Genomic DNA, 16,285 nt, shown 5'->3' with positions numbered 1-16,285 from the left:
AACCCTAGGTGGACTAGATTAAGGCGGAATCCTCTAGTAAGGCGTCCCATAGTTCACGTCTGGCTTCATCACTTTAAGCCCCCCATTTTTTAATGCACAAATCAGTTTGTAGGCACATGATTTAAATGCGCTATTGTAGTGAATATTTCGCATTTTTAGCTTAGCATTGAAGCGATTTTGCAACGATTTAAAGGCGTGACATCTCTACATGCCTTTTTTACGAAGTCCCTGTAAATCTTCTTTTTAAAATTTAATTTGAGCAAGAAGGCGGCGTGCAATCCATGGCCTTCGATAATATTTATTTCTCATCCGCAACTTATACTGAAAATGTTTGTTTTAAATGGTCACAATATATGACACGCAGATGACGCACATGGAATCGGGATTAGTTTTTTTTTTCACCAACATGGGTACATGGGTCCTGTCGTGGGTTTGAATATGAACACGAATAGACGTTGATAACTATAACTCCAAGGGCAACTCTTCCTTGGCGGTCTGTTCAGTCTGAATAAAAAAGCGTTAAATCTTACACTGACATGACAGCAATAGAGGCCTGCACGGAAAAACACTTTAGCCTAATGCGCATGATATCGCTGTAACCTCGGCCATATATGACACGCTACCATACTACGGGCAAAGGGTTTCCATCTAAAGATGAGAAGGCTGCACATTTATTACAGCGCTTTATATTCTAGGGCGGTCTGAGGGGCGTTGTATGGACTGACTGCGCGCAGGCTGGCATAGTGCTGTTGGCTCCAGCTACCATTATGGTGAAGATCGCTTACGATGCCCATGCGAAGGACTTGAACCTGCGTCCTTTCAGTGATTTTCCTGTCAAGACCTTCATGTGGGAGTATGTAATTCTTCTTCTTGATGCAGAAATAACAACGCTGACACGTGTCGCTATCTGATCCATAATTGGAAAAACGCATATTCTTTCCTTACAGAAACAGCTTAGACTTTACAAAGGATGAAAATGTCTGGGCATGCCTGATTGGTTTATCTACTATGTACGTCTACAGAGGAGGTGCTGATCAAATGATTGTCCAGAGATTTCTTGCTTCAAGAAATCTCAAGGAAGCACAAAGGTATGCCACATAGACTTATTCAGTTATTATTTCTGTGTTGTAGGTTTTTTATATGCGTGTTTCAAGCTGTTTTTGGACCTTTTGAAGTTAGCAGCTACAAAGCAGCAAATTTTGGGGCGCAGGTTAAGAACGTAAATACACCATTCTAGTGTACAGAACATGGAAAGAAAAAAAAACAAGTTTTAGTAGTTTTGAAGGTAGGAAATACCTCAAATTTTTAGAGGGGTTGAGATACCAAATTTTGAGGGTATAAAAAGGTTGTTATGGGCTTCCTTAGTACGTTAATACCCCCGCGGCCAATTATGTGATGCGTCAATCACTTAAAATATAATTTAATTCAGCTCCGAACAGTCCTTAAATAATGTTCTTTCTCACGATCGAGACCCATCGCTAGCACGATATTTAATGAAGCACGAGCTTGGGAACGACATCAGTAAATATCAGTGACATCACAGCACAGTAACGTGACGTGCTATGAACGGCGCCTCGCGACATTGCCAAAGCGCTGCGTTGGCCGGGGTTGGCGGTCGGTGGGTTGATCGGTAGGTATGATGTCACTGGCGCATCTGCCGGCACCAGCATCGGCGGCCGGGCGAAACCTTCACGCCAATGAGAGAACGACCTGACCGGTTGCTCTTGTCTTTACCTTATACGCATTAAAAATAAGGGAAACGAGCGACTACATTTCATATTGTTACTCGGCGGCCAGCTGAAGAATGAGGCCCGATGAACGATGTAAAAGAAATTATTTAATGACCGCTGGCCTAGTAGGAGCATTCCGTCCCGCGCCACTCTCAGCTTCGTCTTCTTTGTCGCACTACCCGAGGCCACTCAGCGATTCTCCCAATCGAGAATGAAAGACATTGACGAAGATGCGCGTGAAATGGTGATGGGCTTGAGATGACGGTACGACAGAGGTGGCAAGGTTGTGTAGTGCTGGCGATGCAGAAGATGAGGAAACGAGTTCTGGTCCACGAGCTTCCGGGCCTCTGATCACCAGGAGGTGACGGCCTAGGCCCTTGGACGCGCCGAATGGCATGGGGAGGGGGCAGTGTCTCACATGTGAGCTGCCTCTCAGGTAGGTGTGGTCAGTAGGTCGGATCGGTCATGGAGTCGGTTCCAGTTCGTCGTGTCCAGTGGGTCAGGCGGGGGACGGGGCGGGGGAGCAACGGTGAGATCGGCTCGGCTCTCGTAGGCTGGAGCACAGCCGGGCGACGCGGACCAGAAATCCGCAGCCGACAGACGCAGGCAAACACAGGGCTCCCAAGCCCGATTACCAAGAGGATGAGATTTGGGTTACACCTCGCAAGCTCCACCAAATGTTACGTGGCGGCCAGCCAAAGAATGAGACGCGATGAACGATGGAAAAGAGATTTAATGGCCACTGGCCTAGCGCGAGCGCTCCGTCCCACGCCACTTCCAGCTTCGTCTTCTTCGTCACAATATATTTGCACTTTGACACTCACCAGCGGGACAGGTAGGCCTGGGGAGTCAGCGGGGTTCGTATATATGGAGTTCAGCAATTGCAGTGAACGGGTTTAGAGGTTTTAGGGAATAGAAATGCTCATCGAGCATATTTTTGGCAACAGTGACCTGAAATCGACGGCAGCCCACATCTCAGGACGCGCGTACGTCGAGCGGGAAGCGCCACTGCTAGCCGGTGTGACCCAGTCTGCAGGCGCTCGCCGTCGAAGTCGCCGGCGTCACTTGTGGACAACAAATTAAGCCATTTTAATTATTGCAGATGTGCGCTGGACATACTTCTGGGTAAACTAATTGTGAAGTCAAGTATTGGACACGTCAGTAAAAGGAGATATAATGAGCGAGAAACGCCGGTCCTGCGCGATGTCAACAAGCTGACTGTGAGGCGTTCCCCAGCCTGGCGCTCGCAATCGTCTGCGCTCCTTGAAGAGTTATCGCACTGCGTAAACAAGTTAACGTACAACCGGCTCAAAAGAGAAAACATTGCTCTGCATAAGTGGAACGCAGCTTGCATTCATGCTGAACGAACGTGCAGTTGCTGTCTGTACACATGCAGCAATATGTAAACAAAAGTAGCGCTGAGGTACAGACTTCGTTATGGGCGCATTCCTGGGGAAATTACGTACTCGCGCTGTAAATGTCGAATTCTGTAGAATTGGCCTGAAGCACTCATTTAGCGAATACAAGGACTGTTTGCTAAACAACCAGCACAACAAAGCGAGCAGCCGATATCGAAATCAGCAGCCACGGACCCGCGGAGGAGTCTCGCGCCGCGTCTGCGCGGGCGGGATGAAGTGAAGGCAGCGGCGGGAATTCGTCGGTACAGACAGTGATGCATTATGTCGTTTTGACGTGTCCAGGAGATCGGTCGACTGACGCGCTATCGGCTACGGGCCGCCGACAGAGACGTCCGCCATACATCGGCGTCAGCAGTGTGGCAAAGCTAAATACAATGCAGAAACCGCTTTGCCATACGCGGCACGCCGACTGATATCGGCCCAAGCGCGCCGCTTGGTTTCAGAACTCGGTGTCGTCTCTCGCTCGCTTGGTATTTCTCAGCCTATCGCAGTACCCACGAAGTTTTTCGGCATTTTGAAAGGCGCTAGTACGCACAGCATGTGTAGTAGAGCATGTAGCAGACGCAGCAGTTCGTGTGTCACAACTTTTGGGGCCCACGTGACCAGAGTTGCTTCTCTTTCCTTGCTGTGACGGCATAGCATGCCCGGCGCTCAGAAACCGAAGCCGAAGTCGCTGAGTATTAGGGATACAATAAATTTTTTTGCCGTGCATATATTAATCGCCGAGCGTGTATTACGCGTCGTTGGGTCATGCGCAACGTTTTAGACTAAGAAAACGCCACCCGCAAACTTGGTGTCTTCACCTCTTCAAGGTAATTTAATTGGAGTAGCATTGAGCACGAAGCTGCCCACTGGTAAGATTGGTCAAAAATAAGCTAATCCCAAATAGTGAAGTAAGTGCAAAATAGTAAGGCAATAAGGAAGTAAAATAGTGAAGCGGTATAAGTGAGAAAAAGATTACTTCATGTAATGCGTTGCATGTTCTTTCCAAACCATATACATTTGATGTCTATAAGATGCTATAAATCACTGATTCCTACCTTATGCAGGACCGCAAAAGTTGGAACAATGCTTGTGCTCATTTACTATGGGATCGCATCTAGCCTGGGTGTGGCACTTATCTACTGGTTCCGCGACTGTGATCCATTATTGAGTGGCGCGATCAAATCATACGATCAGGTAAAGCGGGACTTCTCTCAGCTCTGTAATTTTTCAGAAAGCAAAATAATCGCCTTCATGCGTTTTTTACTATATTTCGCAGATTGTGCCTTATTATGTCAAGAAGAACCTCAAAGAATTTCCTTGTTTCTCAGGGTTGTTCCTTGCGGGAGTCGTCAGTGCGGCGACAAGGTACACGTATATGAACTGGTTACGGGCGAATTGTTTGGACATATTGCTTGGACACAGCGCGAAGAAGGGACAAATGGAAGTGCTTAGCATTCGTTGTGGCCTTCTATTCGTCCTGTCTCTGTGCTGTATCCACTCAAAAGGCACAGCCATTGCCACTGCGACTATAAAAAGTTGACAGGGATAGTTGCAAATATTTGCATGCAAACGCCGAAAAAAGTAACATACTTTGAACGTGTAATGAGTAGACAACAAAAAATAACGCATTGAACAAATCACGATCCAGGGTAGTCCTGCGTACTAAGAAGTGTCATATAACACTGGCTACACTCGTTAGTGCGCCAGTAAGTGATAAAACGTAAACATAAAAAGGAGGATCAACACGCAAAGAGAAATCAACAAGGTCTACCGAGCGAGATAACTTCGATATTAAAAAGTGCATTCACGTGTACATTGTGTTCGCAACATTTAGAAACATTTTCTAGCTTCTTACGCATATTACCAGTGAAGTCATTTCAGCAGGCTCTTGGTGCTCTCCCACAAAAGACAACGGTCTAAACCCTATTATACTGTGAAGAGCGACTAGATTAGTTAATTACTGCGGAGACTGCTACGGAATAAAAAAGCTTTATTGAAAAAAAAAAGGAATGTGTGCATAGATTTGAGGAACTTCAAAACGCCCCAAGATGCAAATACTGAAACAATAAGAGTCTGCATAGTTATATGTTCACTTCCGAAGACAAAGGCATGTCTTAACTGTAGCAACTCTGTAAATGAGGCACAAAATGCATCGCAAATTGAAGCATAATTATGCGCGAGCGCTGAAATGTGTCAGGCTTGGAAAACATGACAAATTAGCCTCGCTTCTGCAGTCATTAAATTCTCTGCTTGTATAAACTGTGTGCCAACATTTACAGCAGCCCCGGTCTCGTTGGTTGAACTGGTCTACATATCAGAGGCTCGCAGAACCTGGCATTAAAGAGTTTCTGGTGGAAGAAACGGCTGTTGAGTAGAAGTACAGACAGTCACCAGCCCGACGATATCTTCTGCTCCAAAGATGACACATAGATCAAACAGGGACAAAGATAAAAAATTCTCTAAGATTATGCTTTTTTCGTTAACGAGTTTCACCAGCGCAGCTGCTGCATATGTTGGATAACACAGGCGTCCGTTACGCACCACATATTTCGACCTCTGCTTCTTTCACCAATGCGGCCAACTTCGGCGCATGTAGTTCGACCAAACAGGTGCTTCGAGTAGTCCCATAATCTACGAGCGGGGAGTGGAATTGGGCGCATCCGTTACGGCCCACGAACCTCTTTCGCTTGCTTCCTCCTTCTTCCGAGCGCTTTCAGTCACTCTACGCCCTCCTCCTGCGCCTTTTTCCCCTTATCTTCTTGCATGCAACAGAGACGCCAACGCCGCGAAACCCAGGGAAGAAGTTAACAGCTGCGCTGTAAAAAAAGAGTGCGCGAGTTGTCGACTCTATTTGTTGCAGTAGAAATTCTTCTGCTGGGTCACAGTTCAGGGACGTGTCGATGACTTTATTGTTGCGGATTAAAGCGCGCACGAAGCACTCGAGCTCACTTGCAAGACAAATGAGTTTGCTACGTTTCACTGGTGGGTGCTAAGAACCGTTCGGAAGCAAAACCTACTACTTATTAGCCATATCTTAAATTATGATATGAGCTTACAAATAAGATCGGCCAAATATTGCCAGTTACCTCGCACTGTTTTTCGAGGAACGCGTTGAATGCAAAATCGGCCGCTGTCCGGAGAAGAGGTGTCCTTGGTATATTTCTAGTGTGCATTTATATTGCTGATGACAGGTCACCGAACCTGCAGCGAAAAAGAACAAAAAGAAGGCTGGTGATTTCTTAAATAGACAAATTTTTACCTCAGCATAAAAGTTGCACTTTTTACCCCACTACGTGCCGCAGTGGCTGTCACCATGCTATAAAAATGGTATAGAATACAAACAGAAATAGAAATGGTATAGAAATAGAAATGCTGTAGAATGGCTGTCACCATGCATAGTGGCTGTCACCATGCTATAGAAAATGAAAGTTCACGCTTTGTAAAAAGTTTAGAACCAAGGGGGTTTGCATCCGGGACACACCGTGTGGCTCGCAATGCATTCTCAGATATCCAAAGCTCCTAAAGGCGAGAAGTTTTTGATCTTGCCCCCTCCGACGGGTAAAACTTTCAAGAATGATATAGAAACCTCACTACACGGCTTAGAAGCGAACCCCCTGGGCTCTAAACTTTTGCAAAGACAGTACGTGTACCATAAATATTGAGAATCTCGATTTTAATGAGTGATTCGAACGACGTTAAGATAACTAATCCCGCGGTCCCTCCTCTCGTGGCTATACTCCCCCAATCTTGTACTATATCTTTACAGCACCATATCTTCGCTGATCAACTCTCAAGCGGCTGTCATTTACGTAGATGTAGTAGCGAGATTTTTCAACCTAGACGAAAAGCATTCTGCGACAGTTACGAAAGGAATAGGTAAGTGCATGAACAAGACTTTATTCTTCGGCATGTATTGCATCATGAGGAAATCACGTACTGGACGCGATAGGGTTAACTGTGCGGTTGATTATTTTTGCTTTGAAAAACGCCACGTCGAAACTTAACCGCTCAGCACTTCCGTAGGGTTAATTGATGGAGGCGATCAATATCACGCTGAAATGAAAGTTTACAAGGCTCCGCGATGCAGCGCCTATCTGTGGCGATATGAACTTCCGCTAACGGTGCATTAGCCTCCGCATGCTGTCCTAGGAGAAAGAGGGCGGCTGTTGATGCCATAAGTTTTAAACTTCCGCATCACGTCGCCCCAGATCTCATCTGTGCCTGTTTCATAGTTTTGTTAAAACTCACTGCACAGACGCACAACAAAAAAACTAAGTTTTGGTCACGAGTACAGCCCTTTGCGCCCATTCCTACGTGCGCTCTAGTCGTGAGTAGTTACATAATTCCTCACGCATTAGCCTTGTAAAATCCTCTATTCTAAAATATAGCCACGTGCGAAGATCGACAAATCTTCCACCAAGAGCCAACAAGTCACTTTACCTAACAGATAGTCACTTCAGAAAGAACTCTCATATTATTTCGTGCCCAACATATTTAGTTTTTGTATCCTGTATGCCGCTTTATACACGATTTCGTACAAATCAAACTCATACTTTTTTCTGAGAGTATGGTGCACCTAGCAACTATTTCCTTGTTACGTGCCGATTTAGCATGCTTGATGCCAGAAATCTGTTTTTTTTTTCATGTCATATAGCGAACGCAGTAAACATTTCGTGAAACAGTAAGCGGGTAGCACGTCGTCCGCGGTTTTTATGCAGACAAATTTTGCCAGCAGTAACATCAGTTTTTGTTTTGAAATTTGAGTCGTGATGTGGGGGGGCATCTTCGAAGCAGAAAATTCCACGATCCTTCGGGTGTTTATATGACAAGCTCTAGCATTTCGAGGTTGCTGTTTGCATCAATTTTGACACTTTGAAATTTTGTACATTCTAGGTAAAAACTAACCCCTGGCAATTTGCGCTGAAAAACTTGCATATTATCGTCCTTGAGGCCTGAATATAATATTTAGAAAATTTTGCCTGAAGGAAATTACCTTCTTTGCGATGTTTAAATCGTTTTTTCCCATTGGACAGCTAGCTCATTAGTTATCAAACACCATTTGGGTCTCCAGCGTTTTGTTTTATTTTTATTCCGGCTTGCACTTTTCCATCAGAATTTAAAGCAACAAAAACGTACTCCGCCTATATAAGGCCTTCGGGTCCTTGGAAACAATTAATGAACTAAATGAAATAGAATTTTTACTACCCCATCGGCCCAGGCGTCCGACAGCCTGATGTTTCACATCGCCTCCAGTGTCAATGGACACTATACTTGTCGTTAAATATTTCCTTTATGTTTTCAGCCCTAGTTGTTGGTGGGGTGATGACAGCGTATGCCATCGCAGCGCCTCATTTGGGTTCAGCAGCAAAGGTGAGCTTTTTACCTGAACGAGAGCGCGGCAGTTTGGGGCGAGGGAAGCAAGCTTCGCTCTTAACCGCATGCCTATAAACGCAGTAACTCAGCCTGTACACTATAAATAAAAATGAATTGCTATAAAGACAAGAGCAATCCTAATTTAGCATCACTAGGTTGCTCAGGCACTTCTCAACAAACTTTTTGTTACAATGAATCATTTCGGGTGCTGTCGTTGACAACGTTGCAGTCACTTTTCTGAACACTGTTTAAAGTCTATTTCGGCTATCAAAGCATGAGGATTTTTTATGTATAGATTTCTATACGACCTAAAATGTTTACCTCGATTCAAAACAACCAAATAGGCTGCCAAGAAAGCTATAGAAACTGCCGAAATTCAACGGCGTCCGGGGAAATGGAAGTGGCGAGAGCCAAAGAAATCTTATGGGATTCGAAAGTGTCCTCACATTCCGCCTGGCCCCCCTCTTGTGAACGTACTCTCATGACAACAGGTGAAACACATCAATAATAGCTGCTAAGGTACCCACTGAAAAATTCTGAGTTTTACCGAGTGATGTCTTAAAGCTTAATCGAGCTCGTTTTGTTTATTGATGAATACGGACGACTCGCGTAACGGAGTCTTTTGGATATGGATGTTCTGCTGACAAATATTCCAAGTCTTAGCAGCAGCTTTCGAACTGGGTGGACAAGTAATGCGAACTGTGAAGGGGGACCGCAACCTGAACAAGCCGCTTTCTTGATGAGCAGTTCATTCACTAACAATCGATGGCAAAAGTTGTGCGGGCGGTGGTATTCACACGCTCACACCAAAATAATAACGAATGGGGACAAAATACAACCGGCATTGGTTATCATATTCGAAGCGCCTTCATCGCCACTCGATAATTTTAAGTAACCACGCTAAGAGTTGGTCTTCCTAATGCATATTTTATTTTGCTGTTCGCACTTGGGTTATCCCTTTCACCCGTGATTTGTCCCGTTTGTGCAACCAATTTCTGTCCTGGTCCAGCGATAATGTGTTGCCAGGCCAGTGATAGCAAAAATTATAGTACGTACGAGGGCATCTTGGAGATAAACTGCTGCATGCTTATCTACTCTGCGGCGACCATGACCTAAATTTTTATTTCTTTCTTGCGTATTTTCTGCTCCCGTCCACTTCAAGCGAGCGAGTGTATTGCAGAACATCTAGAAAAAAATTGCGGCCATTTACTCTCGTTAAATCATGTTATTTTTTCTCGTATTTTGCAGATAATTATGGTTTTCTACAACAGCGCAACAGGACCGTTTCTGGGGCTCTTCTTTATGGCGCTAGTATTTCCCTGGGCGAATGGCATTGTAAGTGAAGGCGATTTTTGAGCATGTTTTAATCTGCGCAGTTCATGTGCAGCTGCTGTGCTCTCTTCACGTAGAAACAGATAGCCTTACAAACGAATGTGACTAAAAGAAAAATTCCACGTCCGAAGTTAGCAGCCATATGAAATTCGGTATCAATTAAAATTTGCATGCTATGATTCTACTTTGACGTCCACTGAACAGGTGACCACTAGGAACCGCAGGGCAGTGCACAGACCTGCGATTTGTGTCCGCAGAGGCTCCGTATTTGTTATGATGCGAATCAGCCGCCATCATGCGCCTTTTTAAGAGCGTGAGCTCTTACTCATCACGTTTCGAGATTTCGTTGGGTCTGCTACCATCCTGAGATCACAGCCCGATCTGTGGCAGAAACTAGAAAACGGCACATCTCGCATTGAGACTTGTAGCGCCATCTACAATGGCAATGTAGAAACAGCCACCTGCCGCGTGCTAATGAATGATGATGTCACGGTCCAAAATGGTGGATAGAGGTGGAACCATGTGAGTATGACAAAAGGGGACGAAATGGCGGCCTAGTTTCGGTTCCTCGAATCCGAGATGGCGGCAATTATAATTGGTTGTGCCCTCCCATCTCTTCCCCCCCTCAACCCCCCCAAAAAGTTTCCTATAAGCGGTAGGACAACTGTCCCGTCACGGGACCGCTTTTCCACTATATATACTCCGACAACAAGGGGCACCCATCCGGGGACAGCTCTGTACAGAATTTGGCAGGCAAATAAAACCCTATGAGTTGTGGTAAAGAAATAAAACCACAATTAAATGATAGTTAAACATTGAATACATGCAATTACTAATTGAAGCGTTACTATATCGCACGGCAACCTGAATTCTAGGCCCACCTTGACCACCAAACGAAGCAAATTCCTTTTGGGACCTATCTTCAGGGGTGGAACTCGACAACGGGTAGACGTACATCGTAATTTTTCTGATAGATGGCGCTAGGCGTCGATCAAAAGGTTAAACTGGAATCTAAGGAAGATTTATGGCTAAAAGGAAAAGTGGCAGAGGAGCAAACACTCCTTGGCTTTGTATACCTGTGGACAGGATCTAATGCCAAAGAGGAAAAAACAGGAAAATGTTAGAATGTTTTGCAAGCGACATTTATGAGCTCGGAGGACAGGGCGAGATAATTAGGCGACATGAACACACCTATAGAAGACCTGGATGGGTACACAGATATGACAGGAAGCATGTTGCAGGACATGTGTGACAGGCATGATTTAGTTGTATGCAACAGTACCGAGAAGTTTGAAGGGCTCATACCATGGACGGCAGGGAGTCTGCCCTCGACCATAGATTATGCACTAATGTCACAGAGGATGTATAATAGATTAGGGGTAATGATCATAGATGGAAATGGTTCCAGAAGTCTAGGTAGTGACCACAAGCGTATCAAGTTGAGCTTCAGAAGAGAAACCAATGTAGGACTGAAGCGAGATGAAGAATCAGAGAGGAAATTTTTACTCAGAAAAGCAATTGGAAGCAGCAGCGAAACAAATTGAGAAAGTAATTTCTGAGGATAGTGAAACAGAATGGACTTATACCAAATTAACTCGATTACTGGAGCTAGAGCTATCTAAGGTGCGAGTAAAGCCAAAAGGGAAAAGACGCAAACCCAAGGGTTGGTGGGATGAGGAGGTCAAGAGGGCGATAGAGAAACGTCAGGAAGCATCCAGGGAACACAGATATTTTAAGGAGAGGGGGAACCAGAAGTTGAAGTAGACAGAAAATAGGATACCTTCATAAAGTGTAGAAGGGAAGCATCCTATTTGATTAATGAGAAAATCAGCACAAAGGGTGGCCAATGGATGTCAACAGTAAATAAAAAGGATAGAAAAGCACCTCAAAAATTCTGGAAACATCTAAATGCAATGAGTAATAAGACTAGGCTACAGCAAAGGCTTATTTTTTACAGATCAGGGTATTAGACTATAGGGGTTGAAGCGATAAAACACATGGGAACAAGGATGACAGAAAAATTTAAATAAAGTAATGTTGCACATGATTTATCGAGGGAGGATAGACCGGTTACTGCAAAAGCTTCACTTGAGCAAAGAGAGTGGGAAAGGGCAGAGAAGAAGGTTCCTAGTGGCACATCAACAAGACCAGATGGTATTCCGATTAAGTTAATAAAGAAGCTGGAACCAAAATCTAAGCAAACATTAATACAGGTAGTGAATAAAATGATAGTGGGTGGGAACGTCCCCGAAGAATGGCGATTAAATAGAATGAACATGATATATAAGGGAAAGGGGGACAAAGCTGACGTAAGTAACTACCGCCCCATAACAGTGACGTCTGTGGTTTACAGGGTGGTGATGCAGGTCATAAAGGACCGATTGCCGGCTTGGGGGGAGAACGAGGAGGTGCTAGGGGAGCTACAAAATGGGTTCCGAAAACAAAGGAGGTTGAAGACAATCCGTTTTCATTGACGCAGTGTATAGACATTGCTGAAAAGGAACACAGGCCCCTATGCCTAGCATTTCTGGATATTAAGGGAGCCTACAACAACTTACTCAAGAGCATCTGTGGATCATACTGGGCACATTGGATGTGCAAGATGGAATAATTAATATTTTAAAAGCTATATATAAAGGTAACAGAGTGCTTATAAAATGAAAAAAAAAATGTATCAGAGCCTGTAAGGATACAGCGGGGGCTTAGGCAAGGATGTCCTCTTTTTCCTTTGTTGTTCATGTACCTGCAAGGGTTGGATACCAAGCTTGAGAGGAGCGGACTAGGCTTCAACCTTTCTTTTTTCAAGAAAGGAGAATGGATTAAACAGTCATTACCGGGACTAATATACGTCGATGATATAGTGCTAATGACTGTCAACAAGGAAGATTTACAGAAATTGATAGACATATGTGGTACAGAGGGAGATAGATTAGGTCTCAAGACTAGTAAGGAAAAATCTGCAGTCATGATTAATGATAAGGGCGGCGAGTATAGAATACAGGAGTTCACGCTAGAAGTAGTGGATGAGTACAAGTATCTTGGGGTGTGGATAAATAACGGTGCTGCGTATCTGACTGAGCATGAAAACTATGTAATGAATAAAGCTAGTAGGAATGCAGCTGTCATGAAAAATAGGGCAGTGTGGAATTACAATACGTATGAAGTGGTAAGAGGGATCTGGAAAGGGGTGATGGTTCCTAGCCTGACTTTCGGTAATGCGATCCTGTACATGAGACCAGATGTTCAAGCAAGGTTAGAAATTAAACATGGTGTAGGGAGGCTAGCTTTGGGAGCACATGGCACTACACTAAATCAGGGGGTACAGGGTGATATGGGATGGGCGTCGTTCGAGAGCAGAGAAACTAGCAGTAAGATAGCATTTGAGGAGCGATTGAGAAAAATAGGGGGGAAAGCAGTGGGCTATAAAAGTTTTCAGATACCTGTATATAATGAATGCTGACACGAACTGGAAAAAGCGAACCAGAAAATTGACAAGCAAGTATCTAGACAGCAGTAGGGAGGCAAATCAGCAATCATAGGTTAAGAAAAAGGTTAAAGAAACAGAGAGAGCTCTGTGGAAAACAGGGATGCTGGCGAAATCAGCAGTGGGGACAAAGGATTTTTAAGCAGGAAATTGCCAAAGAAAATATTAATGATAATTGTAGGGGAAGCTGTTGTTTGAGGCCAGGGCGGGAGTTTTGCGGGCTAAGACATAGAGAGTCACGTACCACGAGATAGACACGTTGTGCGTTTCGTGCGGAGAGGAGGAGGAAACGGCTGAACACTAGATACTTTTCTGTAAAGGGCTTCACCCTGCAGTGGAAAGCAGCGGTGCTGATTTATCCAAGGCATTGGGATTTAAGGACAGTGAAGGTAAAGTAGATTTTAACCGGGTAGAAGTAACCAAGCGAAGGTTATCTGATTGGTGGCTAAAATCAAGACAAGAGTAAAATTTCATAAGCCATGGCTAGGTGGCTTGAACCACCGCCCGATTTAAAGGGTTCAGCCGTATCCGTCCGTCCGTCCGTCCGTCCGTCCGTCCACTAGGTGGAAAGTTGTGTCACTTTTCCGAACCGCTCAGGGCTTTCTTCACTGGCCCCGCTGGATTCAGAAAGACTTTCGTTTTGCTCATGTCCAATAAAGCTAACGCTCGTTACTTCAATGCCTTCCAGACGGTGGCGGCATTTTTGGTACTTTCCATGCACTGCGCGTTGTCTACTTCGCACATTTGTTCCAAGCGCATTTTTCTTTATTTAACGTTGCTCATAACTGTGGCAAGGTTCCGGGCACGCGTACATTGCCGTAAGCACTCGGTCCCAACCTGGGCTTGGTTAAAATTTCGGTTGAATGGTAGATTTGTAATTGTTACGACTACGCTCCGTTTCAACAAGATCATGTAGTGCAGACAAGGCAATATGGACGACACAGTTTTCAACCAGAGAGACAAATGTACAAAGGATCTTTCGCGGCGCCTGAATTCCTCACCGCTCTGGCCGAGTGCTAGACGCAGGAAGTATTCGTCATATGAGGAGCAGAAGAACACCGTACAGCGTCTCTTTTCATCAGGCGATAGTTGCTATTGTCTTCGCCGTTCCAATGACGGCGATTCCGCTGTCCCTCGCGCAGATGGGTTATCGAGCACCTGGTAGAGTCCTTGAACAATACTCTATCTCAGCTGAAGTGGCGAACTACGTCCGTAAAAACCATCGTAATCAATCAGGTTCAGAGCTGGGCCGGATAAGATAAAGACTTCATTCCGGTTCCAATTCATGTTGATTTTTTCGCTCTTTCTCTTTGGATCAAGTGGTGTCACAGGCGGAATCAGCCAGTAGGCGGGGCGGGTAGTATATCTGAAACAATTGAAAAAAACGGTCATTATGCTGGCCCTCTTTCTTTTTGGTAACTGCCATCTCTTCCTTTTCACGGTACGAGACCGTGCGGCTGTTCCTCTATTCTGGGCTGGGCTACTGTCTCAGTCATCAATACAGCGTTAGTTCGAAATATCTAATGCATTTGCCTCGCACACGGTGAAAGTCGTTGTTTTTGGTCATCGCAGTGGCACTACGATACAGATCACTATCCCTTAATGAACTCTAATGGTATTAACTTGTCATAAACATCGCGCCATTCTCTATGGTTTTCAGCAAGCGGCCAAGAGATCACCCTTAGCTTCCATAAAGGTTGGGTTTCAGTAGACACATTATACGTGAAAATACAACAGTGCATGCTCGCGGACTGTTCTTTCTCAAGGAGGGTTCAGAAACAACATAACTAAGCAACACAAATTGAAAGGCGCTGACAGTAAATGGAAGGCAGAAATTATGCGAATTAAGTCAGATAATAATTAAAAGCAGAGAGATCCCTTCGTTTTTTTTTTTCATAAAGAATGTTACAAACCGTTGCGTAGAGAAAAAAGAGAGGGTAGAGTTACAGAAAAGGAAAGGTGGTTAAACGTAAGGGTATTCCGATTGGGTACCCTAATCGGGGGGGAGAGGTGTGTAAAAGGGAAAGAGAAAAGAGATGCGGTCTGCAGTAAGCACACGAAGCTGAGATACGAGCGCTGAAAGTCAGGCCACCGCCGCAGAGGCCAGCACACTCTCAGGGCTGCTGAGCGCTGCGACCTCAGTACAACACATATGTCCTTCACCGGCGAACACAGAGCGGTCACACGGCACGAAGACTTTCCAACATGAAGCATGGGTGCATGCCGTTGCAGTTGATAGTGTCGATTGTAAAGTGAGACATCCAGACATATCGGAACCATGAGCCTGGAGGGGCCATTGTACCCGCTACTGAATTCCTCGAAGGACCGGAATGATCGCGTCCAGCACCTGCAGAGCATTTCGTACAGCTGGCGTGTGCAGGCTAGAAAGCAACACACGCATGGTGTTGATAAGGGTATTCATGATGGCAATAACTTGCTTGTCTTCGACGTGGAGCGGTTCCTGGTCTAGTACCCGGCAATCACTAGGGTCAGCACAATGGGTGCGCAGAGCCTCCTTCGTCATTGAAGGTTTGCAGTGCTTCGGTACTGATGGCGAAGTACCTTGCCGGTCGCGGTTCTTTAATAGAGTTTGGCCCGGTGGTTCTACATTAGCAATATGCTGGGGACAAGCTTGGCTGCGCAGTACCTGCTTGGTCACTGCGGGTGCGTGTAGCTCCGGTAGGGATGGCCAACGCAGATCTTCGATAACCGTCGCTTCTTCTACAGTCACGTGGCTCCCGTCCTGGCCACATGTGGAGGGGAAAGATAAGTGGCAGAAATATCTGGATCATCCTTCCCAACGGCCACTGCATTCTTAGATCTTCAACGAGGGTGACGACGTCGTTCTAACTTAGCGGCGGCCTCTCTTTGCACGGAATTGTCTCTTGTCATTTGTTTTACTATCGCCTGTTTCCTTTTCAGGCGAGGACAGTGTTTTTAGGCAGTGTCATGAGGACGATGGC

General features: G+C 45.2%; 1 protein-coding gene across 2 annotated transcripts in view; it reads left to right on the top strand.

Moving 5' to 3' along the window:
- The window catches only part of LOC144115598 (sodium-coupled monocarboxylate transporter 1-like), a 76,352-nt gene that overhangs the window by 41,968 nt on the left and 18,099 nt on the right, over positions 1-16,285 (top strand). For both annotated transcript variants that reach the window (XR_013311467.1, XM_077650017.1), the window contains exons 5-11: positions 696-853; positions 948-1,088; positions 4,198-4,327; positions 4,410-4,498; positions 6,900-7,009; positions 8,436-8,503; positions 9,755-9,841. Coding sequence is in view for 1 of the 2 variants with exons in the window: in XM_077650017.1 (XP_077506143.1) it covers positions 696-853; positions 948-1,088; positions 4,198-4,327; positions 4,410-4,498; positions 6,900-7,009; positions 8,436-8,503; positions 9,755-9,841 (783 nt within the window). In the remaining variant the exon portion in view is untranslated. The remainder of the gene's footprint in view (positions 1-695; positions 854-947; positions 1,089-4,197; positions 4,328-4,409; positions 4,499-6,899; positions 7,010-8,435; positions 8,504-9,754; positions 9,842-16,285) is intronic.

The sequence above is a fragment of the Amblyomma americanum genome, chromosome 1, assembly GCF_052857255.1.
Source record: "Amblyomma americanum isolate KBUSLIRL-KWMA chromosome 1, ASM5285725v1, whole genome shotgun sequence".
Lineage (NCBI taxonomy): Eukaryota > Metazoa > Arthropoda > Arachnida > Ixodida > Ixodidae > Amblyomma > Amblyomma americanum.
This window is presented reverse-complemented; position numbering and strand designations above follow the sequence as displayed.